Below are 26,350 nucleotides of genomic sequence, written 5' to 3' on the forward strand. Positions count from 1 at the left end.
TCTCCCTCTCGACTGTTGTTTACTTTCTCTTGTCTCTTTGTTGAAGGCTGAAAACCACCCGGTGTAGGTTGGGAACCGGCCAATTTGATGCTGGGAATGGTTTTTGTATTTTTATTTTATTTTATTTTATTTTATTTTTTATGCAATAAAAATGCATCTTCCGGTTCTCATTTTAGTCTTTGTTTTTTTTTTTAAAAAAAAACTAAATGCAGACATGGATATCATGTGAAACAAAAGGTCAACAATTTCTCACGAATATAGAAAGACTCAATAATATTACAAGTTCTTAAGAATTGTCTTGAAGGCGATTCCACAAGAACACCCTTGGATTTTGCCGTAGCTGTGGACTTGAGACAAGGAACGAGGGCTCTATAAGATTGGAATCTCTGGGAAAATAGAGAGAATTATATTAGAAATTGATTTATTGGATGGAGATATTTTTGGCAGGGAAGAGTTCTGCCGATGTAGGAAGCTTTTTGTTGTTTTCTTTTCGTGGGAAAAAAATAGGCCCACATGGCAGCATATTAAAAAAGTGAAAAAGAAAAAAAGAGGGTATGAATACTGGGTACTTTGGGAGCAAAATCTTGAACTTAACAAATCAACAAATGCATTACAAATTAAGAATAAGACATAATAGCATCTGAAATTTTGTGACTTGACTGTTGGGACTTAAGAAGCTTGTGTCTGTGGTGGTTTGAATTTTAGTGATGGAAGATGAGGATGGTGTTTGGTCAGAGGGTGAAGACTCTGTTCCCCATGTCCACCATTACTGTATCCTCCCCTTGTCTTCTAGTTGTTGTCTCAAATATTCTCTGTATCCTTTTGATGTAATGAGTTTGGCCCACACCCAAGTTTCACTTTGTGAGCTGGTGGTCCCCTTTCTCTACTCCACTCTGCAGTCTGCTCTGCACCCTTCCATTGCCATACACAGCAACCCTCGGCTTTCTTGCTAGCAGGCCCACTCACCCAATAATATTTACTCATACGAGGATTTATGCCTGCCTGCCTGCCTGCGTGCATCACAGGAGATGAGGTTGATATTGAATGTTTGGAGCCATAAATTTGGATGCCCATCATTCCTATCTTTAAATGAAAAACTGGTTATGTGTATGCCTTCCCACAATTCCATTTTATTCTCAGATTAAATTATTTAATTACAACAATAATAACAAATTTTAATATGTAAATAACCCTCATCATTAAAGAAAGCGGAATCCACTCTCATTTAGGGCCTTCATTTCAAGAAAAGGTAGGAGAAAGAAGCATTGTACCTTAAACAACCATATCCAGTAATCATGCTTTGTCTTATGATATTGGGTGGTTGAAGAGTTGAAACATGAATAAAAAAGTTCAAAGCTATTATTCTTAACTCTCTCTCTCTCTCTCTCTCTCTCTCTCTAAGATGCCACTAGAAATGTTTGCGTTTGCTCGAGTCTAGAATTGAGGCTGCCCTAAAACCCTAATAGGGTCAGTCCTAAACCCTAATGGGGTCAATTCCTTCACAGCCTAGAGAAAAGGGCCTGCACTTACTTTCCGCCTTGACACATCTTCCTCCTTAATTTACTTACAATGGTGTGCTCAAAACCAAAAATAAAAAATAAAAAATAAAATTCCCTTTTGGAGATTTTAATCTTTGGAGCATAAAGTGTAAGATCCATTTAAACTAATAAAAAAATAAAAAAAATTGGAGGAAAAGAGAAAGGGAGGAAAAAAAAAGGTAAACCATAAAGGAAAAGCAAATGGATTCCCCAGCAAAATAAAAAATAAATAAAGATACATACACTGATACAGCAGCCCGGTAATCACTGGAGTAATCATTTCAGAATAATAATCTCATCATCCATCATGCTTCACACCCACCCCCATTCCCCTCTCTCTTCATCCTCTACCGTTAGATCTCCCTTTTTACTTGGTAAAAAAAAAAAAAAGAAATTGCTTTTGTGAAGCATTTTCAGAAACCAAAATCATTCCCAGCTTTTACTGTGAAAAAAATAATAATAAAAACAACACCACACACGATCTCCAATACCACAGACCCATGTCTGGCATCCATTCAAACTCTTCCCATCAAAGCCAAGCACACCCGACACCTCTCTCCCTCTCAGACTGTCAGTCATACACACTTATCAAAACAACACCCTCTTTTTTCTCTTTTTTCCCTTCAAGCCCGTGAGGCCACAAAGCTCTAATCTTAAATGCATTCCTCTCTTTTTATCTTTTGCTTTCACACAACAAAAAACACACGCTGTTGATCATATGGATACCTCCTCCATGCTTGTAGTCTTCTTCGTTTCTTTCCTCACTCTACTCTTCCAACTCTCTCTTTGCACAACAGTGGTAGTTGATGGAGTTTCTGAATGGAAAAACCCTATTGTTCATGTTGGAGATTCTATCAGTAAGTGCTAAAACCCCACCAGATGAGTTTTTTTTTTTTTTTTCGTTTTTCTGGGTTTGTGTAAAACTAATGTATATGTATTTTCTTGTTTGTTTTCTTCAGTTTTCAGACATAGGAATCATTATAATCTCTATGTTTTCCAGAACAGAGAAGCCTTCAATCTCTGTAACTTCACTCAAGCCACACTCCTCACCAAACCCAACTCCACCTCTTACACGGTATGGATATTTTCCCTGCAAATACTGTGTGGAAATGGGAAATTCGTCATTTGGGTTCTTTAGAAATCTCTCAGAATCTCTGTTTCTGATCGTTTTTCTTGTTATAATGCGTAGTGGCACCCATCACGGACTGGCTTCTTCTACTTCTCCTTCAACAATGGCTCTCTCGAAGCATGCCAACAAGCTCAAAAGCTCGCCATAAAGGTGCAGGCCTCTGCAAAGCCGCGGGACAACTGGGCTACTTCGCCGGCGCTACCTCCAAGGGCGGCTCCTGCGCCGACTTCCGGAGGCACGCCAACGTCATCTCCGGTGTATCCATGGCCATTCCGCCCTCATGAGGCGGCTCCACCAAGTGCAGAACCCAGTGCGAGTCCTCCAGCGACGGTGCTTCCGGACAAAGGCGCCGGCATACCGTTTATCAATAGTAATCCGGCGGTTCCTCTGCCGACCGGCGAAGTGGACTCTGCTACCATACGCCCTGTGCCCACTTCTGGCCATGGAGGGTCGGTGCAGGTACTTTGAGATTTTATTTTTATTTTTCTTTTTCTTTTTCTGGAAATGAAATTTTTACTTTTAAGACAAGTTGAAATTTACATTTTTGACCTAGATATTTGTGACTACACATATCAAATGAGGAGGGCGTTGATGGGATATTGATTGGTTTCAAATTTTATGGGTGCACATGCAGGTGAAAGTGGTGCAATTTGCAGCTCAAATGAGTGTGGTATGTGTGGTTTTGGTGATGCTGTAAAAAAGTAGTACAGAGAGAGAGAGAGAGAGAGAGAGAGAGAGAGAGAGAGAGAGATGCAGTGTATGTAAAAAGAAAAGGTGTGTAGGAGAGTGTGCAGCAGGAACAATGGGGTTTGAATCTTGAATCTAAAGTAGCTTTTAGGGTTTTGATAATTACATGTAATGCTGTCCTTGGCCCTACTTCTCAATCATTGCTCTTTCCTCTTTATTTTTGCCCTGCAATCAATTGCTCCCCCTCCCCTTCTCTCTCATTTCTTTTGTCCACCCTTTCATTAGAAGGAAACAATATGTCACTCTTGGATGAAGTTTTCACAAATCTTTAAGAAAATGTGACATGACATATCTGATGTGCAACACACAGCAGAAAGATAATTTCAGATACAAGATTACAAGAACAATGTGGAGATGGTGTAAAAGGACAGTCTGTGTACAGTGTGTTCATTTCTCTTCCTTTCTTCTCTCTTCAGTTGCTTTCATGAACAAACTGAAAACAGACTCCAATCATAATATCATGATTCAAATGCCAAACAACTTCTCATTCTCACTGCTATTACAATGAGTTTACTGAGCCCATTTTCAATGTTATGGCCCCAGACACAGCATATGTATTCTTATAAAAAGGCATGGCCTCCATTTTGGCATTGTACCTATTGCAGTCTTTTGTGGCTTCAAATGGGCTCGGCCCAGACCATTTTGAACCCAAAATTGGCCCATTTCCAGTGGTGATACCTTTTTGATGGTATCCTCAAGTCTAGGAATATAAAATGCTTGTTGACCCATAAGATAAAAATAACAAAGAGTTTCATATACTAGAAATTACGACTGTCCATGATTCTAGGCGTCACACGTGTTGGAACTTGGGGGTTGCCTAGGGCATCCAAAGAGACGTTAGCTTCCCGCCAAGGCAAATAACAGGAGAAGTAACCGACTTCTAAATGTTGTAACGAATTAACAAGTAATGAATATGTGCTTATTTTCAGCTCACCATGTCCATTGTTTCTGTATTTAATCTCCCTCACCACTCTTCCACACAATCATCTCTCAAACAATGGAGATTGAATTGGAACTCAGGGTTTCCAGACCCAGTCATGATGCCATCTCCGCCAGCCTTCGCATCACCAAAGATGGCCCCAATCCTCTTTTCTTGTATATGGAAACTGACGAGATGTTCATCCTCACTGCCAATCTCAAAGGTCTTCTTCTCTCACTCTCTTTAAATCTCTCCATATATATACTTGATATTTGATGTATTGTCATGAATATATGTAGGATATCCGAGGGAGAAACTCAATATTAGTATAGACGAAGGTGGGACTCAGATTGCAATTAGTGGGGAGAAGGTGATTACACAGGTGATGACGGTGGGGTGGATAGCGCACAAGAGAGAGGTTGAGGTCAGGAGATTCAGAAAGGTTTTTCGGATTCCAGACGGGGTTGTTCTGGATGGAATCAACGCCAGTTTCAATGAAGAAGAATCGGTTTTGAAGATTTTAATGCCTAAATCGGTGAAAGGAATTAGTGGGGTTAAGATGGAGGAAGTGAAGGAAGAGGACATTGATGGAAGGAGCTATGAAAGGACTCGAGTTGTGGCTGATGAGGTTCCTGAAACAGAGAATCCTAGAGAGACTCTGAAAGAAGAGATAAACAATGTAACGGCAACTGATGAGGTTGAGGGAAGATTGCCCCAAGCTGCTGATACAGAGGAAGAGCCTACTCAGTTGAATGAAGGGGAGGTGCCATCATCCCAAGAAACTCCAGCCAAAGCCAGAAAGGATTCTGATTCAGAAGCAAAAAGTAGAGCAGCGGAGGAGAAATCAGAGGAGTGTGAACAGAGTCCAGAGGCAACTGAATCAACAAAAGTTGAACAAGATCAAGTGACTCAAGGAGCTCAGGTTCAAGAATATAATGCCCATGAGGAAAATGGTGGAGTTGAAACTCATCCATCACAACAACAGCCGAATGCAGAAATTCAAGAAGCGGCCCAGGATCAAACAGAATCACTGAAGTCAGATCATCCTGAAGAAGTTGAAAGAATGGGACATGAAATTCCAGCAGAAACTGATCGAGTAGACCCTCCTGAAGAAAAAGTTGACGACAGACAGGGCTCGTTGGCTCCTTCCAAAAAGTCTAAGCTATGTAGTCCATTCTTTGCAGGATCTGCCATTGTTGTATCAATTATGGTGCTTGTTATTTGCTTAAATCGACCTAAAAGAAGATGAATGATTTCAACTTTATTTGGATTTCTCTTTCGTTCCTTTGGGACTGATAAATATAGATTAATTGGTTTCATTTTATGGGTGGAAATGGTGGTGGAGGTGGGGCTATATGCAGCCGAAGTGAGTGTGTTATGTGTGATTTTGGTAATGCTGTAAAAAGAGTGTTTATCTAGTTGTTTATCCGTAAGATGCCAGCCACATAGGACGGTGAGGTGTCATAGTTTGAGGGGAGAGTCGAGTAGAGTGAGAGGCAAGAGGGGATTGGAGAGAGCGACAATAGAATCATGGAGAGCAACAACAAGAGTCTGAAAATCTTTCTCCTACTTGGTGGGAAATGGAGTTTTTCTTAATAGCATTAGAAAATAGTAACTCCCGTGTTAGTGAATCAATGATGATGAGCTTTTGAGGGTGATACTTGTTATAGAGATAAACGGTCCTTCCTCTCTCTCATTTTCGCCTAGACCATTCAATGCATGTTATTCCCACCTCAATGAACCTCCAACTCTAGCCACCAAATCAAGACCCTCAAACAGGTCCCAAAATGCTCAATGTTGGGGAGGTTAAGTCCACTCTCAAGATGCACCAAGTTTGTTTTAGATCCTTCAAGCCTTGTTCTCGACTTGGACAAGTGTATCAGTATTAGAGTGTTGTGTAAAAGGTAACACATTCAGAGAGATGTAGGAGATTATCTAGCCACTGGTAAATCATATATCTTATAACATGAGTAAACAATCAATAATCTCAGGTGGGCAAAGTGTAACTTTTACTTAGAGGTATAGTAGGAGTATCCACCCATCGACGACATCTATGTTCCATGAGCATTTAAATAATAAGGGAATTATCTTTGGAGATAGACGTCTATATCCAAATTAATGACGCAATACTATAGTATAGGATCTATGTAGGGAATACATAAATCCATCTATGCATTTGAGATCAAGGTGAGATACATTATATTTCACATTAATGGGAGGTGATCTTCCTTTCTTCTTCTTTCTTCAGTTGCTTTCTCATGAACAAACTAAAAACATACTGCAGTCATAATTCAAATGGTAAGATTACTTCTCACTGCTGTTACAGGTGAGTTCATTGTGCCAACATGAATCCTTTTTCAGGCCAAGGCCCATTTCAATATCATGGCCTCAGACACAGCATAGTTTTTTCTCATAAAAAGTAAATGATCATCCTGGTTTTTTTACTTACATTTTCTTTGTTTGTCATCATTCCAACTCATGAATTTCTTCATCAGATCAAGTATATATCTTCACTTTCAACTATCCATGATTCTAGGTTGGGGGTTGCCTAGGGCATCCAAAGAGACGTTAGCTTACCGCCAAAGCAAGTAACATAAGTAAAACCAACTTTCAAATTTTAACTACAACAAATGCACAAGAAATGAATATGTCCTTTACTCATTCCCCCCACCCCACGCACACACCCTGCCCATTGTTCTTGTATTTAATCTCCCTCACCCACTTTCCAACACAATCATCCATGAAACATGGAGGTCAAAAATCCCGAGGATCTGGTTTTCTCGTCTACAGAAACTGACACCCACTTCATCCTCACTTCCAATCTCGAAGGTATTCTTCTCTCACATATATACTTGATATTTAGTTGTGTAATATGTTTTAGATATTTGATGTATTGTCATGAATAAATGAAGGATATGAGGTGCAGAAGATCGGGACGCTGATAAAGGAAGATACGATTCAGATTGCAGACGGTGGGGAGAAGGCAGTCAGGCGTTGGATGAAGGTATCAGTGGTGGTCGAGCCCGAAACTGGGGTTAAGAAACTCAGAAAGCATTTTTGGATTCCAGATGGGGTTGTTTCGAATAAAATCAAGACCAAGTTCAATGAAGAAGAATCGGTTTTGAGTATTCTCATGCCTAAATCAGTTAGAGGAGTTAGTGGGGTTGGGGTTGAGGAAGTGAAAGAAGAGGAGATTGGTAGATGGGGGAATAGAAGGACTGGGCCTGTAGCCGACAAGGTTCCTGAAACAGAGAATCCTAGAAAGAATGAGCAGGAGATGGAACAAGGGAAGAAAGATGTGCCCCAACATGAATCAGAAGAAGTAAAAGAAGCTTCTGGGGCAACAATTAAACATCCGGAGGAAGAGCCTGCCCATCAGTTGAATAAAAGAGAGCTGGCATCAACCCAAGAAACTCCAGCCAAAGAAGATGCTGACTTGGAAGCAAAAGGCAGAGCAGCAGAGGAGTGTGAACAGGGTCCAGAAGCAGCTGAATCAACAAAAGTTGAAGCAGATCAAGTAACTCAACGAGCTCAGTTTGAAGAATACAATGCCCAGGCGCAGCTCAAACCTGAACAAGAATATGATCAAACAGAATACCTGAAGCCTGATCATCCTGAAGAAGTTCAACGAATGGGAAATGAAGTTCAAGCAGAAATTGACCAAGTAATCCCTCCTGCAGAAAATGTTGACAACAGTAAGGGTTCATTGGCTCCTCCCAAAAAGTCTAAGCTATGTGGTCCATGTATGTTTGCAGGGTCTGCCATCCTTGTATCAATTGTAGTGTTTGCCATTCACATTTAGTCGACCTAAAAGAAGATGAATGATTTCAACTTTATTTGGATTTCTTTTTCTTTCCCTTGTGGTATGATCATAAATATATATAGATTGATTGGTTGGGAGGAAACGCAGTGGAGGTGGGGCTATTTGCAGCTGAAATGAGTAGGCTAATGTGCAGCAAGAGTGATGGTTTGAATCTAAAATAGCTTATAGGGTTTGGATCTATTCCAGTCTTTTGGGGCTTTCAAATGGGCTTAGCCCACTCCATTTTGAACCCAAACTTTTAAGCACTAGTTGAAAAAGAAAGTAGGTACAATAAAAAAGTAATGAGATCCTATTCACAGAGAATTTAAAGAATGATACGAAAATCATGAGATTTATCAACCTTAATAGTTCCATTCTCTTCACAAACAAAATGAAGTAGTTGAAAGAGAATAATATTATTCTTGACATAACTCGAAGCATGTTAAAAAGTAAGAAAATGACTAAAGAATTTTGAGTTGATTATATGGTTTACTTAACAAATAGTTATTCTAAGCAAAGCATATTGAATAAAGGATCACAAAGAAATTTGGAATGGATAAAAAACCGAGTGTTGCACATTTGAGCGTGTTTAAAAGCTTTGCATGTGTTTATATGCCAAATCAAAAGTGGCAAATTCAAATGATAAGAGTAGAAAATATATTTTCATGTGGATTATACTCAAGCTCCAAATGCTAAAAGTCATGAGAAAAGGAAAAATCATCATTAGAAGAAAATTCAAGTTCAATAAGAAAAAACATGAAACTAGGGTACTCGAGAAGGTAACTTGATACTTCTCCCATCTCTAGAGAGGAAAAACAAATAAGAGAGCTTACAAGAAATCAGTTTTTCACCTTCATCACCACTTCCATCTAATCATGAAGTTCTAACTTCTAACTATATCATCTTTATTGAAAAATTCAAGGAAAAGAACACTATGTTTGAGGAGTATATGAGAGATTTATGAGATGATAGAAAATCAAAATAGTTGAACTTCTCTCTTCAGTTGCTTTCTCATAAACAAACTAAGAACATATTGCAATCATAATTCAAATGGTAAGACTACTTCTCACTGTTGTTACAAGTGAGTTTATTGTGCCGACATGAATCCTTTTTCAGGCAAAAGCCCATTTCAATATCATGGCCTCAGACACTAACATATTTATTTTTCATAAAAAGGTGAAGGAATATCCGGGTTTTTTTTACTTACATTTTCTTTGTTTTCCATCATTCCAACTCATGAATTTCTTCATCAGATCAAGTATATATCTTCACTTTCACCTTCACAAGCCGCAACCCAGGAGAGCCGATCCATGATTCTAGGTTGGGGGTTACCCAGGGCATCCAATGAGACGTTAGCTTCCCGCCAAAGCAAGTAGTAAAACCAACTTTCAAATTTTAATTACAACAAATGGACAAGAAATGAATATGTGCTTTACTCATTCCACCCTGCACATTGGTCCTGTATTTAGTCTCCCTCCCCCACTCTTCAACACAATCATCCATCAAACATGGAGGTCAAAAATCCCGAGGATCTCGTTTTCTCGTCTACAGAAACTGACACCCACCTCATCCTCACTTGCAATCTCAAAGGTGTTCTTCTCTCACTCTCTCTTTAATTCTCTTTACATACATATTTGATATTTAATTGTGTAATATATTTTAGATATTTGATGTATTGTCATGTATAAATGAAGGATATCAGGTGCCGAGTATCAGGATGCTGATAAGTGGAGAACCGATCCAGACTGCAGACAGAAGGGAGAAGGCAATCAGGCTTTGGGTGCGGGTATCAGTGGAGGTCCAGGCCGCATCTGGCGTTATCAAATTCAGAAAATTTTTTTGGATTCCAGATGGGGTTGTTTTGGATCAAGTCAAGACCGAGTTCAATGAAGAAGAATCGGTTTTGAGGGTTCTCATGCCTAAATCGGTTAGAGGGGTTAGAGGGGATAGGGTTGAGGAGATTCGTAGGGGGCATAGAACGACTTGGCCTGTACCCGACAAGGTTCCTGAAACAAAGAAGCTTAGAAAGAATGCGCAGGAGATGGAACAAGGGAATAAAGATGTGCCCCAACATGAACGGGAAGAAGCTTCTGGTGTGACAATGACACATCCGGAGGAAGAGCCTACCCATCAGCTGAATCAAAGAGATTTGCCATCAACCCAAGAAACTCCAGCCAAAGAAGATGCTGATTTGGAAGCAAAAACCAGAGCAGCAGGGGGGTGTGAACAGGGTCCAGAAGCAGCTGAATTAACAAAAGTTGAAGCAGATCAAGCAACTCAACGAGCTCAGGTTGAAGAATATAATGCCCAGGCGCAGCTCAAACCTAAACAAGAAAATGATCTAACAGAACCACTGAAACCTGATCATCCTGAAGAAAAAGTTGATAACAGAAACGGCTCTTTGGCTCCTCCCAAAAAGTGTAGGCCATGTAGTCTATGTTTGTTTGCAGGATCTGCCATCCTTGTATCAATTGTAGCGCTTGTCATTCACTTTAGACGACCTAAAAGAAAATGAATTGATTTCAACTTTATTTGGTTTCTTTTTCTTTCCCTTTTCTTACTGATCATAAATAAATATAGATTGATTGGTTGGGAGGAAACACAGTGGAGGTGGGGCTATTTGCAGCTGAAATGAGGAGGCTAATGTGCAGCCGGAACTATCAACTATGGTTTGAATCTAAAATAGCTTTTAGGATTTGGATCTATTCCAGTCTTTTTGGGCTTCCAAATGGGCTTAGCCCACTCCATTTTGGACCCAAACTCGGCCCAATCAAGGTCCATTTTCAGCAATAACCTAAAGCCATGGCCCTGTTTGGCACCTTTCAAGTGGATGGAATAATTCCTTTATCAAAATGTTTTCTCTATTTGTTAATACAAATTGTGTATATTGTATATATTGTGTATCTAGTATCTAGTTTGTGTGTAATAGCGTTCTCTAAGGTCTATAATTGATAAAAGGTGGGTTTGAATATTTTTTATTTTGAGTGGTTAATTTATTATTCATTCGGATACTTTTTCTATTTTTTATTTTTGATTCTTAAAATTAGAAAATAATAGTAATTTTCTTTTTATGTAAGATATAAAAATAAATTTTTTTAGAGACTTACGTTGAGAAGGTAATGATTTTAAAAATCATTTCAAAAACTTAAGGGTCCGTTTTGACGGTGTTTTTTAAAATTTGTTTTTAAAAATTGTTTTCAAAATAAAGAACAAAAAACAGTTTTATAGAATTTTTTAAAAATTAGAGTGTTTGGCAAGATATTTTAAAAAATAGTTTTTTAAAACAAAAAACAAGGAATTTGATTTAGTTTATAAAAGTGGTTAATTAATTTCTACATTTGTTTAATTAGTTGAATTCTATAAGTTTTTATATTTTTGTTATTATATATTTTTATTTTGTTAAGTGTGAGTATCTATAAAAAAAAATTGCATGATAATTAAAAAAGAATGGTGGAAGATAATAATAATAATAATTTAAAAAAAAAAAAACATTCAAAATAATGTTGTAAAATACCTACAATCTTGTGTCAATGATCCCTTTTGAAATTGACACTTAAGATTTAGACATCTTAATTTTGAAGGATTGGAATGGTAACAAGATTGCCCAATGCATATCACTTAAATTAATTAATTATGTGAAAAATGCTTAACTACTTAAAAAACATGTGTCTAAAAGAAGCAACTATAAATGCAAAGAAGTCTCTAAATTTCATTCATTAGAATGTATGCAACTTAATTTATCCAAATTATTATGGTAAAAATAAATATTTTGTACTCTTTATTGATGAATTTAATATTAAACTTAGGTGTATCTTTTAGAGAAAAAATTCAAAGGGTTTAGTACTTCTAAGAAATTTAAAACACTTGTTGAAAAAGAAAGTGACTACAATATAAAGGTAATAAGATCCTATATAAAAAAGGCGTATTCGTAAAAAGAATTTAAAAAATGTTATGAAAATCATGGGATTTATCATCTTTTAATAGTTCCATATTCTTTACAAACAAATTGAAGTGGTTGAAATAAAATAGTATTATTATTGACATAATTTGAAGCATATTAAAAAAAAAAGAAAATGACTAAAGAATTTTGAGTTGATTGTGTGGTTTACTTGTCAAATAGTTCTCCTAAGCCAAGTATATGGAATAAAGCATCACAGAGAAGTTTGGAATGAAGAAAAAAAAACCGAGTATTACATATTTGAGAGTGTTTAGAACCTTTGCATATGTTTATATACCACATCAAAAGTGGCAAATTCAAATAATAAGAGTAAAAAATATATTTTCATGGATTATACCCGAGCTCCAAATGCTAAAATTCATATAATCTAAGAAATGGAAAAGTCACCTCTAAAAGAAAATTTAAGTTTAATGAAGAAAAAGGCATGAAACTAGGGTACCCAAGAAGGTAACTTGATACTTCTCCCGTCTTTGAAGAAGAAAAACAAATAAGAGAGCTTACAAGAGATCAACCTTCATCGTCACTTCTTCTAACTATATTATCTTCATTGAAAAACTCATGAAAAAGAACACTATGTTTGAGGAGTATATGAGAGAATTGCGAGATAATAAAAAATCAAAATAGTTGAACTTTTTTATTTATTTTTTTTATTTTTGCTTTTTATGAATTGTGAACCAATATATTTTGAAGAAGCAATATGGGACAAAAAAAAAAATGAAAAGATGTTATGGATGAGGAAATAAAAGTAATAAAGTAGAATGATATATGAGATTTAAAATCTTACCCAAAAGAGAAAAAAGGTCATCGAATTAGGATGAGAATGCAAAACAAAGAAGAATAAGAAGAATAATCAAAATTTATAAGGTCTCATGATAAAAAATTATGTTAATATCTTTCTCTTTGTAAATTATTTATTTATTGTCTAAGAAATCCCTTTTTCATTGATTTAAAATGTCTTATGTTCATTTTGGGTATATGAGAATTTATCCATTGACTTTCTCATTGTGTTAGTTAAATTTTTTATTACAAAATTTGTATTGTGAAAATGATTGGGCTAGGGAGCCCTCCTTGCGAGCTTGAAAATCATGAAAAAATGCCAAAAGTTGGTGTGCTCTATGCCAAATGAATTTTGGAATTAAATGGTGTAATTCAATTCAAAATTAAATTAAATTTCTTTTTAGTATCATGTATTTCAGAAAATAATCGATGACACGTAAATAACAATTGAATATAAACGAGGTATAAAAAGACGTCTTTTAACATTACTAATTTTTATTATAAAGGCATTATCGTAATGTTATGACACATTATAATAAGACCTAATTTAGAAAATTTTGTACATTTTATAAAACCAACTGTTTTAGGTTATTGTGTTATACTTCCTAGCATATTTAATGTCATAAACAAACCTTATGATATTAATACACCAGTATGATTTGTTGAACGTCGATGGGTGTAAAAGGCATCTCTAATACCATTATTTTTATTATAGAATTCTTATACGACACAAATGCATAACACTTGTAACACAAATATTGGTATGATCTAATTTTAAAAATATTAAACTTTTTTTTTATAACAAAATTAGCATTTGTGGGTTGTTTTGTTTTGTTTTGATTTTTTTTTTTTTTACGAGGAGCCAAAACTCTCAAATATTCGTAGCTTTGAGGGAGTGGGCTTCGATCACCTTTAGATTATACTTGTTCCTACAACATAGCATCTTTGTTTATCATACGTCGGAGCTTGCCGTTGCCTAGGGCATCAAAAGAGATGAAAGCCGCTTCCCGCCAGGGCAAATAACAGAAGTAACCGACTTTTAAATGTAAATAACAAATGAACAAGAAATGAATACGTGCTTTACTCATCATGCTCATTGTTCCAGTATTTAATCTTCCTCCCCACTCTTCAACACAATCATCCACCCATCAAACATGGAGGTTGAATTGGAAATCAACATCACCCCCACCAACCTTCCTCCCATCACCAAGGACCCTGTTTTCTTGTCTACAGAAACTGACACCCTCTTCATCCTCGTTGCCATTCTCAAAGGTGTTATTCTCTCAATCTCTTTAATTCTCTCCATTTATGTATTTTTGTGTAATATGTCTTTGATATTTGATGTGTTTTCATGAATAAATGTAGGATATCAGAAGGAGAAACTCAAGATCGATAAAAACGAAGATGGGACTCAGATTGCAGTCAGTGGGGAGAAGGTAGGAAGTACTAGTTTGCAACCGTTCCGGAGGATAGGCTTCAGGGCAACGCCTCAGGTTACGAAATTCAGAAAGGTCTTTTGGATTCCAGATGGGGTTGTTTTGGATCAAATCAAGGCCAAGTTCAATGAAAAGGAATCGGTTTTGTGGATTTTCATGCCTAAATCGGTTACAGAAGTTAGTGGGGTTGGGGTTGGGGTTGGGGTTGAGGAAGTGAAAGAAGAGGAGATTGGTAGGAGGAGCGATAGAAGGACTCCGTCTGTACTTGTCAAGGTTCCTGAAAGAGAGATTCCTGGAAAGAATGAGCAGGAAATGAAAGAAGGGAAGAAAGATGTGCCCAAACATGAACCAGAAGAAGTAAAAGAAGCTATCCCCAAGGCAGAAGTTGCGGAAAGAGAAAATCCTAGAAAGAGTGAGCAGGAAATGAAAGAAGGGAAGAAAGATGTGAAGGCCACTGAGGTTGTGGGAGGACTGCCCCAACATGAACCAGAACGAGAAAAAGAAGCTATCCCCCAAGAAGAAGCTGCTGAAAGAGAGAATCCTAGAAAGAACGAGCAGGAAATGAAAGAAGAGAGGAAAGATGCGAAGGCAACTGATGAGGACGTGGGAAGATTGCACCATCATGAACCAGAACAAGTAAAGGAACCTATCTCCCAAAAAGAAGCTGATGAAAGAGAGAATCCTAGAAAGAATGAGCAGGAAATGGAAGAAAGGAGGGAAGAAGTGAAGGCAACTGATGAGGATGTGGGAAGATTACCCCAACATGAACCAGAACAAGTAAAAGAAGCTATGCTCAAGAAAGAAGCAGCTGATATTACAACAACACGTCCAGAGGAAGAGAATACTCGGTCGAATAAAAGAGAGGTGCCATCAAAAGAAGAAACTCCAGCCAAAGAGGACTCCGATTTAGAAGCAAAAAGAACAGCAGCAGAGGAGAAATCAGAGGAGTGCCAACACGGTCCAGAGGTAACTGAATCAACAAAAGTTGAAGCAGTTCAAGTAACACAACGAGCTCATGTCGAAGAAGATAATGCCCCTGAGGAAAATGGTGAAGTTGAAACTCATCTGTCGCAACAAGAGTTGAATACAGAAATTCAAGAATTGTCCCAGCTCAAATCTGACCAAGAATCTGATTCAACTGAATCACTGAAGCCTGATCATCCTGAAGAAGTTCAAGGAATGGGAAATGAAATTCAAGCAGAAATTGACCCAGTAATCCTTCCTGAAGAAAAAGTAGATAACAGAAAGGGCTCATTGGCTCCTCCCAAAAAGTTTAGGCTACGTAGTCCATGTTTCTTTGCAGGATCTGCCATCCTTGTATCAATTGTAGTGCTTGTCATTCACTTCAGTCGACCTAAAAGAAGATGAATGATTTCAGCTTTATCTGGTTTTCCTTGCAGTTATCTTTTCGTACTGAAAAATGTAGAAAGCATTATCCCATCATGTTTGCCAGTCGATGATTTTAGAAAGTCATTGTGACCAATTAATAAAGGATAAAATCATACTCTTATGAAAAATGTGCATGAAGTATAAACATCAATTTTCTCAATTGTATTTCTTCGGTAATTATGCTTTCCATAATGGATACTAATCGAAACTTCCTTCAAGTTATATCATAAGCATTTGTATTGGTGTCATTTCTATCACAAATCATTTGGAATAGAAGGAAGTTCTTTTAGCCTACAGCTATCGAGTAATGCTTGAAGGAAAGGGATCTTGTGGTTTTATCTTAGCCACTATTGCATCTTTTTCTTTGATCTTTTTTCTCCTCTGCTTGCCATTTCTACACTCAACAATGTTGAACAAATGGAAAGGAATTTCAAACCTTTCTATGGAAGAAATCAAGTCCAATCCATCCAACAAAAAGAATTAGTTTTTGCAAGCATAATTCCAAAACTAACATGAAAAACCCATCAAGCTCAGCAGCAAAATTTTACATTATGTCATCCATTGAGGAAAAGATAACTAAGAACCAATGGAGTATTGATCATGCCCAAGGTATAATATCATATAGAAGAAATGATTGTTATGTGACCGCTGGGATCATGTCAAGACACCATCAGGCCTGCTTGTATAATCAAATCTCTAACCTGCAATGTGAATGGAAATAAATATTTTGAAACTAGCTCTCTTATTTTATGTCTTTTCTTTTCTTTATTTGAAGAAAGCTTAACATCTTTTGGTTTCACATCTCTCTTTGTGTTGTTAATATTCCTAGAAAACTTGGAAGTGTCATTGAAGAAGTAAACTTTTCCTTTAGCATAGCTAATTCTTTGCCCCTTTCTCTCATTCTTTCCTTTTTCCAGCTATTCTCCAATAAGAAGTCATGAAAGGATGTGGAATCATAGTTGGATGATGAATTACAGCAAACAATCCTGGATGGGGGTGATTCCTTGGGTCCCATATAGAAGTGGAACCATTCTGTTCTTGTTCTGTTTAGCATCTGAAATGTATAAATTTTGCTCTAAGCATCACTTACATGACATCCACAAATAAGGCCACTGCAATTCTTTTTGTGGATAACCTTCTAGACTAAAACAATCTTATTGTGTCCACTTCACATCCTTGATTTTCTAGTGCCTTTGGTTTAAGTATAGGATTGTTAATTCAATCTATCCCAATTGAATTTTTCCTTCAGTTGGGTGTTAGTTACAGAAGGGATTCATCGAGTAGATAGCAACAAGTGGCTGCATCAATAGGGGCTCATAATGAATCAGGATCTTTTCATTGACTTCAATCTAAAGCACCAACTCATGCCCTCACATCACACAAATTGGAAAAATGAATCCATGCAGTGTCAGCAGGCAGTCAGAACAATGGCCATTTATTATTAGTATAATAACCCAAAAAAAATAGCCATCATTTTGGAATTCAACAAAGGCCATTGGATTGGGAATGTAATGAAAAACATGAGCAAGTCTGCATGAAAAGCTAGTAAGACTATAATAAAGATTCAGTTGGATCATCTATATAAGGAAAGTTCAGAGATACCACAAAAGCTCCTCTGATTTATTCGTACTTTTTCCTATTAAGAAAAAAACCATGTTTCACGGTTTGGATTTCTGTTTTGTTCCATTCTTCTTCCATGGAAGTTTGAAAAGGAGTAAGAAAACTTGAATCAAGCTTCAGAAATGTCACATTATGCCAGTCATTTTTTGTTAGTACACTTAGGGCCATGTTGTTAACTGACCTTCCCAAATAGATATTCCTTCCCAATTCAGACCACATATATGGGGCTTAACTCCAACCAGCAAAATACATAGAAACTTTTGAGCATTTAAAGTGTTAGAACCTGTAACAGCTAGCAAATTGTTGGAAGAAGGACCACTGCTCTGGCACCCTTCCTGGGTTGCCTGTTTGGTATATAAAAGGTTAATTTTCATTGTCCAGGATGTTGCCGTTTCTGCTAACCATGCTATTCCAGCCAAATTGATGATGGGGCAGTGACAGATTCACCAAGAGGTTCCTCAAGACACTAGTAATTAATATGGTAGTTATAGGGGAGAGTATCATTATTGAGAAATTGGGATTCAATGGTTTTGTCACAGTGGGGAAGGCAAAGTTGTCTTGTTCATCCAATGTAGAGAGATAGGAAGGACAAAGTAGATCTGCATGACCATTATGCTTTGGATCATGGATACTGTTTGAAACTTTCTTCATCAAGTTCTACCATAAACTAAAATACCAGACAGTAAGCATTTGTACTGTTGTCATTCCAATCACAAATCATTTGAAATAGAAGGAAGTTCTTTTGGCCTGCAGATATCGAATAATGCTTGCAGGAGAGGGATCTTTTAGTTTTATCCCTTTTCATTATCTTGCCCACTATCCCATCTTGTTCTTTGATCTCTTTTCTGCTCTGTTTGCCATTTCTACACTCAACAATGTTTTCGAGGTGAACAAATGGAAAGGAAGTTCCAAACCTTTCCATGGAAGAACTCAAGTCCAATCCATCCAACAACAAGAATTAGTTTTACCAAGCATAATTTCAAAACTAACATGAAAAACCCTCCAAGCTCAGCAGCAAAATTTTCCAACATGTCATCCATTGAGGAGAAGGTAATTAAGAACCAATGTAGTATCAATCATGCCCATGGTCTAATATCATACAGAAGAAACGATTGTAATGTGACCACCGGGGATCAATGTCAAGACACCATCAGGCCTGCTTGTATAATCAAATCCCTGGCCTGCAATGTCAATGGAAATCAATATTGAGAAACTAGCTCTCTTGTTTTATGCCTTTTCCTTTCTTTATTTGAAGGAGGCTTACCATCTTTTGGTATCACATCTTTCTTTGTGTAGTTAATATTCCCAGAAAACTTGTTTAGTGTCATTGAAGAGCTAAAATTTTCCTTTAGTTCTGCCAACTCTTTTCCCCTTTCTCTCATTTTTTTCCTTTTTCCTGCTGTTCTCCAATGAGAAGTCATGAAAGGATGTGAACAGGCAGTCAGAAGATACTCTAAGTACACACTTTTAAATATACAAGCTGGGAACCTGATAACTTAATTTACATTTAATGAGACAAACGGATTGGAGATCATATCAAAAAGAGAAGGGGGGCCAGTTTTCTTTAGGGCAGGGGCATGGTTCAAGGAAAAAAGTGGGCATTCCCAGTACTATAAAATTATTCCAAAACTTTTTATTAGATTTTTTGGTGTGCATTTGTTTTAGCATAATATCTCTGCATGTGCTCTTTATTACAATAACACTGCATAGAACAATGGCGATTCATTATTAGTAGAATTACCTGAAAAAATAGTCATCAGTTTGGAAGGCCATTGGGTTGGGAATATAATGAAAACCATTAGCAAGTCTGCATGAAAAGTTAATAAGACTATAATAAAGGTTTGGTTGATCACCCATACAGTTTCCTTGGGATTCAGAGATACCACAAATGCTCCTGATTTATTCATACTTTTTCCTTCTAAGGAAAAACCATGTTTCACAGTCTGGATTTCCTTTTTGTTCTGTTCTTCTTCCATGGAAGTTTGGAGAGGAGGGAGGAAACTTGAATCAAGCTTCAGAAATGTCACATTATGCGGGTCATTTTCAGATAGTACACTTAGGGCCAAGTTGTTAACTGATCTTCAAAATAGATATTCCTTCCCAATTCAGACCACATATATGGGGCTTAACTCCAACCAACAAAAAACATAGAAACTTTCTAGCATTTAAAATGTTAGAAGCTGTAACAGCTAGCAAGTTGTTGGAAGAAGGGCCACTGCTCTGATAGCCTCTCCGGGTTGCCTGTTTGGTATATAAAAGGTTACTTTTCATTCTCAATGATGTTGCCGTTTCTGCCAACCATGCTACTCCAGCCAAATTGATGACGGGACAGCGACAGATTCTCCAAGAGTTTTCTTATGCCACTAGTAATGAGTATGGTAGTTATAGGAGAGAGTAACATTATTGAGAAATGGGGATTCAATGGTTTTGTCACGGTGGGGAAGGCAAAGTAGTCTTGTTCACCCCATGTAGAGAGATAGGAAGGACAAAGCAGCTCTGCATGACCATTAAGATTTGACATAGTGACCTATTTGCATAAAAACGAATTATTAGCTCCATGTTTGTATCAAATATCCATGTAATTTACAAGGATTGAAATACATCCATACACCTAATAAGTTTCTCAGATACTATGTAGTCTTTCTGTGTCCCAAACCCCAGAGCTTTGCATTTCAAAAACAGGGACTCCAGCATCCTTTCATGTTTTTAGAATTCCAACCCATGACATTGCTACAATATTTTAGCATAACTTTTATTTCTAAAACAATCTTAACTCATGTTATATCTGCATCTTTTCATTGACTTCAAAGCTAAAGGGCCAACTCATGCCCATGTCACTTAAATAGAAAGAAAAAAAAAAAGAGCTGATTTTCATGTGGTGTCAGGAGTCAGTCAGCAGATATTGTAATTAAGTAAACACTTGGCTTTAAATATATGAACTGGAAAACTGATCATTTTCATTAAATGAGAAGAGTATAGACCATATCTGAAAGAGATAGGGGCGGGTTTTCTTTGGAAAAGGAGAGGTCCATGAAAACCTTCATGGATCTTAGTAAAGGACTTCCATTATAGTACACAGATACATCTAAAGAAGAGCATTCACAAGGCCAGTGAATTTCACATTCCAAATTTAGTTTGCAGGTGCATGAAAAGGCTAATAAGATCATGCTGATGAGATAGAAAAACAAGTTTTTAATTCTTTCCGGGTTTTAATCCTAACGAGGTTGAAGTTGAAGACAGACGCAGACAATTTCAATCCAGCATCATAAATGTCACATCCTGCTGGTCATTTTCAGATACTACACTCAGGGCCAGGTTGCTAACTGACCTTCCAAAATGGATAGTCTTTAAACATTCAAGCCACATATATAGGATTTAACTCCAACCAAAAGAAAAACATGAAAAGCTTTTTAGCAATTAAAGTTTTAGATGTTGCAACAGCTAGCAAGTTGTTGCAAGGAGGGCCTCTGCTCTCTGGCAGCCTCTCCCCAGCTTGCTTGCTTGGTGCACAAACGATTATTTTGCAGTGTCAAGGATATTGCTGTTTCTGCCAACCATGCTGCAGCAGCCAAATCAAAGATGGGGCAGTGATGGATTCCAGCAGAAGTTCCCTAAACCAGTGGTCATGAATTACGGTAGTTATAACAGAGAAAGGAGAAGAACATTATTGAGGCCCAAGGATTCCATGTAGAGTAGGATTGCCCATCCAATGTAGTGACAAAAGGAAGAATAAAAAAGAGTTTTGAATGAGCATTAAGATTTGAAACATCTAAGTGGCATGATCTGAAATGCAGAAATTAATTAGCTTCAATTTTGATACTGACTAGTGACTACCCATATAATTTACCAATATAAAAGAACTGCGTTTTAAAGTCGCAAGGACCTAATAGGTTCAGAACAGATAAAATTTACATGGGAGGGAGTACGTCTATTACAAGTTATATCAAAGCTAATCCATGACACGTTTTAACACCCGAAAGGGCTCATTGGACCCAAATCAGATAATATCTGCAAGGGAAGAAGCAAGTTGTTACAATAACACATTAAGGTTTTTAGGCCTCCAGCCATTCTCTGCACTTCAGTTACAATCAATAATGTTTAAAGACCCAAATGCAGTTTGCAGGAACTGGTTGATGCAGGGAGTGGTCGGAAGTGGCTCCAATAATGACTTCTTCAAAAGCCATTGGAATGAAATGATGTAGGATATTTTTGGCATTTTTTTTTTAAATTTTTCTAAGGGAACAAATGTAGGTGTCTCTTCCATGTGTCAGTCAGCCTTTGCCTCCTCGCTTCCCTTCCATAAGTCGCCTCAGCACAACTAGACTGCTTACAGACAAAATTATAATATGGACAACCAATTCCTTAAAGCAGCCTATGACCAAGCCTTTTGCTTCAAGTGCTCACGGGCACAAATTAGTATGCTTGTTTTCAGTAATCTCAGCAGAGTCAATCAGAGAAAAAAAAAGGAAAAAGAAAGGGGGAATCCCAGCTGAGAGGTAAGAGGGGAATACAGATTAAATATCAATAGAGCAAGAGAGGGGGGCCAACTTATTGGGGAGGAAAAGGGGATCAGCATTTATAAGGGGCATGGACCACATGACTCATCTAGCCTTCATATGGAGCAACCATTAAATGACTTGCAACATTACCTATGAATAAAACTCATCACCATCTAATAAGAAATAGACAACACCTTCCAGTTCATCAACAGCATTGCCATAACAAGACTCCAAATTTTGTACTTCAGTAAAGAATTTGTAGGATCTCAGTGATTGTTCAATTAATAGACTCTACAGGAATGTAGTGGTTGGAGGAGTAAAACTAATTGTAGGAGTTCACACCTGTTTACTATCTATGCCACTAGGAACCGTCTCCTTCATGTTCACACCATTAATAGGAAAGCAAAGAGGAGCAGTTTGTTGCAAAAAAGGAGGCACACAAAATACAAATAAAGTATGCTTGGAATACTTCCTTGATGTAATCTTTTTTCTTTTCATAGCATAATATTCAAGATTACAAATCATTGAATCCTGGTCAAGAGCATAATTGGAGCCTGACCTAACACCACAAATTCAACTTCTTCCGCAGTATTTTCTTTGGTCCCCAGCAGACAGCAGATATTCACATTTTCTGCCTTCTCATTAGGATGGGGATTTGGGGGTTTTCAGAATACACCAAGTTAGAGAAGGATTTCATTTGGGAATTCTTCTTCTTGCTTCCTCTTGGTAAAAAGGATTGAGGTTTTGCATTGTGAGGCTAGGTTTGAGAAATTTTTTACATACTCCATCAGAGGAGAGGCTGCAGCAGGGCCCAATTTTTTGTGAAACATATGCGACCAGCAATAAGTCTCCTGCAAAGTGGGGGAATGAAATCTAGTGAATCTCCATGCAGAGAGAAAAAAAAGGGGTTTTAGTCAATCAAATGAACAAAATGAACAGGCTCAACAGACAACCCACAACAGGGTTTATTGGACTGGGAAACCTTGTTACAGTCCTTGTGTTTCTTCAAACAGATTAACAGGCAAAGAACATTCTCTTGTCAAGCAACCGTATGATTTTCATTTTGATGCTGAATTAAGATCCAAAATGCTACTGAAACCAATAATGATGACAGCTTGGTCTTCCTAAGATTAATAATATGTACCATTGACAAAAAGTATTATAAACATGAACACAAAATCAGCTACAAGAAGGAGATCCAACTTAATCAGAAGTTTGATCATACAAATAGCAACACAAGCTGAACAACGAGGTTTGGACTGAAAAGGTCCGAACCACATCCTAATTTCTTTACACAATATATGGTGATAAATACAAGAAATTTACCTTCTAAAACTTTTTATTTCTCAGTACAACTCTCATCTCATTTTTCTTTCAGTCTTCCTCTTCATTGCATCTCCTCTAAAACCAAAATCAGCAACATATGAGCAAATTCCATATTTTGGGGCTACACCAATTTGAATCACTCATTGTTAGCCCTTCCCAAGGTGTCCAGACCCTCAGTTCGGCTGCGCACAATCCTATGGAACACTTCCCTCACTTGGCGCTCCAAGGGGTCCAATCCTGCCTTTATAGTTTGGCACACCTGCCCCAGCTCCTGCACTCTCTGTCTCACCTCGGCCTCCCTTTCCTCCGTTAATGGGAATTGAACTGAGTCTGCCAATTCATTCATGTGTCGGGTGCATTTCTCAATCTGATGAATCTCCTTCAACAGCCCACAAGCATTCCTCCGGTCCCTTCTCCGGGACTCCTCAATAATCCGGTCATGCAGTGATTGCATCGGAGCCGCCCAACTGAAATTCTTGGGAATTGAAAAATGAACCTGAAGCCCTCGATCCTGGCACGGAATCGCGGCCACAAGAGCCCACATTACAAACAACAAAACCGAGCTCATTGTGAAAACTGCCACCGCGAGTCCTCGAGAGGCAACAATCTCATTCGCCCTCGGCGCTGCCAAGTTGTTCCCAATCGCCTGAAGCTGCCTCGCCGCAGACCACGACCGGGAAACGCTCCACGACAGCGACCTGAAGTGCCCCAAAGATCGGTGGTCGCGGCTGACGTTATTCCGGCCGAAGGACCGGTTCCGATGGGCCACGGAGACGCTGGAGTCCCTCTCGTCAAGCATACCGATCGCCAAATCGATCAAGGCCTTCTTGGCGCGGCGGAATTGGCCCTCCCCGAGACTCCTCTGGTTGGCTAAAGCGCACGGCACAATCTCCAGAAGTTTGTGCCATTGGCGAATATGCTCAATTCCGTCACGAATCGCATTACAAACATCCAACGCCTTCACACTCCGCTCAAAGAACTCCCCAATCAACCGATCCATCGGAGCTCTCCCCAAACTCGCTTTGTTATTGAACAAAATAACCCTAAATTCCTCCTGACAGCAGAGGAACACATCCAGAAGCTTCCTGACCCAGGACAACGACAGAAGCTCCGACGACCCCGAAGACACCTGCAGAAACCGGTCGGCTACCTGCCTCTGAAACGCCTCCAGCTCCACCTCCAAGCCGGTGACTTCATGAGTCCCCTCCATGGAATGGACCTGATCGCGTCGAATGCTCAAGATCGAACGGCCAATGTTCGAGAACGGCGATGATGAACCCTGAAAGTCCGTAGCAGGCATTATCACATTTACCCTCTCAACTCTACCTCTCTGCAGCCACCAACCACACTCTCAACACCCCTCCACCGCCAAATCAAAATCACCACTCAGCAAGACGAAGATCACAACAACCCACAAATCCAAACCCTAGCACACAATTATTGAGCTCCAGTGAGAGAACTTAGAGAGAGAAGAAGCAAGGCCGATGGATTGCGAAAACCCTAAGAGAGGGAGTGGGTTTTATTAGGGGATTTAAGACCGCGTTCTATGGTTGTTGAAATGGCCAAAAATACGGATTTAGAAATTTCAAAAAAAAAAAAAAAAAAAAAAAAAGCGTTTTTTGAGAGAATATTGTTTAATTGATTAATTCCAAATTTAGAGAGTAGGAATATGAGTGAATCTACTTTTGTTTTACCCCTTTTTTAACCCCAAAACAGTGAACATACTCACTCGCCCCTACGCGGTGCGAACACGCACCCCACACGTCCTCCCCACATTTCACCCCATAACTCCTCATGCACTCCATCTCAGCCGTCAATTTAGAATGCCTACGTGGAGAAACCTTGGAATGTTCCAAAATTTACCATTTTTTTTTATATGAGTATCATCTTCTCCATCCCTAACTTTCTCTAAAGAAAAAATATATTAAATACTGTGGAAAAATATCATGATTTATGACACGTACTATTTATCTAGACATTGCATTAATTTGTAATTTTTTTAATATAAAAGGGTATAATGGAGATACATATTTTTTAATTATTTTTAATCATTAAGGGATTTTGGAAAATTAGAATAATGAGGGACCTAGTGACACGTGTCGATGTGATGGGGTATTATGGATGGGGTTGACCACGTGTACAAGAACCTTTGATCGATTTGATTGGTGAGTTCACACAACAGTGAGGCGTGTGTAGAAGCAGTCATTCGTGATGTGGCCGAGTGGGAGAAAGCGATACACGTGGACGTTATAGCTGGGTCTTCGTTGGCGCGTATTCCTTGCATAATAGGTAGTGAGGGACTCGGTCCTCAATTCTTCTGGAAGTGTAGAAGGATGACGTCACGCTTATTATTATATTTTGTGTTATTTGACCAGACTACCCCTGTCTATTGACGCCGTCAGCAGTCCAGCAAAAAGAATTTTGACGGCTCTCGAGGCCTGGAACCAGCACGCCAATTATTATAGATAATTTGGAACCAGCAAGCTAATAATTCAGGGTTTAAGCTATAGATCCATCCAAACCAACTAAAATCCATATATATGATTTGAAAATTGTAAAAATCGATTTTATCGACTTAAGACCTAATATAAACTTAAATTAATAAGATTTTAGTTCAAAATAAACACATATCTATAATTAAAAAAAATATTAAATTAGACAAAGATCAATTTACAAAAATCGGTTCAAATTGACCTCAAAAACTTAATTTGATTTGATTTTTTCACTTCAAATATGATTTATTTAAATATTGATTCAATTCATTTTTTTAGTAAAAAAACTAATTGAATTGACCTTATTTATACTTTTATTAATAATAAAATTTATGTTGTCAAGTCTGAAAAGAAGTCTGAAAAGATGATGCCGCATGTGAACAATCATGTCTTCATATTTGAAATAATTTAAATTTTAGAGGTTGGAATTTATAAATAATTGTCCACGTTAAATTAATTGGGAATAATATGTGAAAATACAATTTTTCTTTTTCTTTCTCTCTCCCTTTTTCAAAAAAAAAAATAATAAAATATTCTTATTTTTCATTTTTAAAATAAAAAATTTATACACAAATAGAATATTTTATTAAAAAAATATATAGATTTAATTTACTTCTTTAAAATTTTAAATTTTAAAATAGTAAGATTTTGTTTATACCTCAGTTAGAACATTCAAGTTTTTCTGAAATATTTTGATAAAAGTGTAGTTAATATTTTC

At 37.7% G+C, this 26,350-nt stretch overlaps 6 protein-coding genes across 6 annotated transcripts; 5 read left to right on the plus strand and 1 right to left on the minus strand.

Annotated features, from left to right (window-relative positions):
• The first annotated feature begins 2,023 nt into the window (after positions 1-2,023).
• Positions 2,024-3,554, plus strand: LOC117906606 (early nodulin-like protein 1). Its single transcript, XM_034819706.1, has 4 exons — positions 2,024-2,395; positions 2,498-2,613; positions 2,728-3,126; positions 3,302-3,554. Exons 1-4 carry the CDS (start codon positions 2,257-2,259, stop codon positions 3,362-3,364), a joined length of 717 nt encoding a protein of 238 aa, XP_034675597.1. The 5' UTR covers positions 2,024-2,256; the 3' UTR covers positions 3,365-3,554.
• A 156-nt stretch (positions 3,555-3,710) lies between these two features.
• LOC117906604 lies at positions 3,711-5,652 on the plus strand. Its single transcript, XM_034819704.1, has 2 exons — positions 3,711-4,556; positions 4,633-5,652. Exons 1-2 carry the CDS (start codon positions 4,412-4,414, stop codon positions 5,580-5,582), a joined length of 1,095 nt encoding a protein of 364 aa, XP_034675595.1. The 5' UTR covers positions 3,711-4,411; the 3' UTR covers positions 5,583-5,652.
• A 1,391-nt stretch (positions 5,653-7,043) lies between these two features.
• Positions 7,044-8,175, plus strand: LOC117907451. The gene is made up of 2 exons (XM_034820996.1): positions 7,044-7,162; positions 7,246-8,175. The coding sequence occupies exons 1-2, from the start codon at positions 7,081-7,083 to the stop codon at positions 8,133-8,135; spliced, it is 972 nt and encodes a 323-aa protein (XP_034676887.1). The 5' UTR covers positions 7,044-7,080; the 3' UTR covers positions 8,136-8,175.
• A 1,475-nt stretch (positions 8,176-9,650) lies between these two features.
• On the plus strand, positions 9,651-10,666 carry LOC117907574. The gene is made up of 2 exons (XM_034821163.1): positions 9,651-9,725; positions 9,830-10,666. Exon 2 carries the CDS (start codon positions 9,853-9,855, stop codon positions 10,648-10,650), a length of 798 nt encoding a protein of 265 aa, XP_034677054.1. The 5' UTR covers positions 9,651-9,725; positions 9,830-9,852; the 3' UTR covers positions 10,651-10,666.
• Positions 10,667-13,976: 3,310 nt separating this feature from the next.
• On the plus strand, positions 13,977-15,674 carry LOC117905571 (neurofilament heavy polypeptide-like). Its single transcript, XM_034818469.1, has 2 exons — positions 13,977-14,142; positions 14,236-15,674. The coding sequence occupies exons 1-2, from the start codon at positions 14,025-14,027 to the stop codon at positions 15,672-15,674; spliced, it is 1,557 nt and encodes a 518-aa protein (XP_034674360.1). The 5' UTR covers positions 13,977-14,024.
• Positions 15,675-22,258: 6,584 nt separating this feature from the next.
• On the minus strand, positions 22,259-24,698 carry LOC117907355 (UPF0496 protein 4-like). Its single transcript, XM_034820864.1, has 2 exons — positions 23,141-24,698; positions 22,259-22,665 (listed from the first exon to the last, which is right to left on the minus strand). Exon 1 carries the CDS (start codon positions 24,438-24,440, stop codon positions 23,277-23,279), a length of 1,164 nt encoding a protein of 387 aa, XP_034676755.1. The 5' UTR covers positions 24,441-24,698; the 3' UTR covers positions 22,259-22,665; positions 23,141-23,276.
• Between the last annotated feature and the right edge of the window lie 1,652 nt (positions 24,699-26,350).

This window comes from Vitis riparia, chromosome 18, assembly GCF_004353265.1.
Source record: "Vitis riparia cultivar Riparia Gloire de Montpellier isolate 1030 chromosome 18, EGFV_Vit.rip_1.0, whole genome shotgun sequence".
Lineage (NCBI taxonomy): Eukaryota > Viridiplantae > Streptophyta > Magnoliopsida > Vitales > Vitaceae > Vitis > Vitis riparia.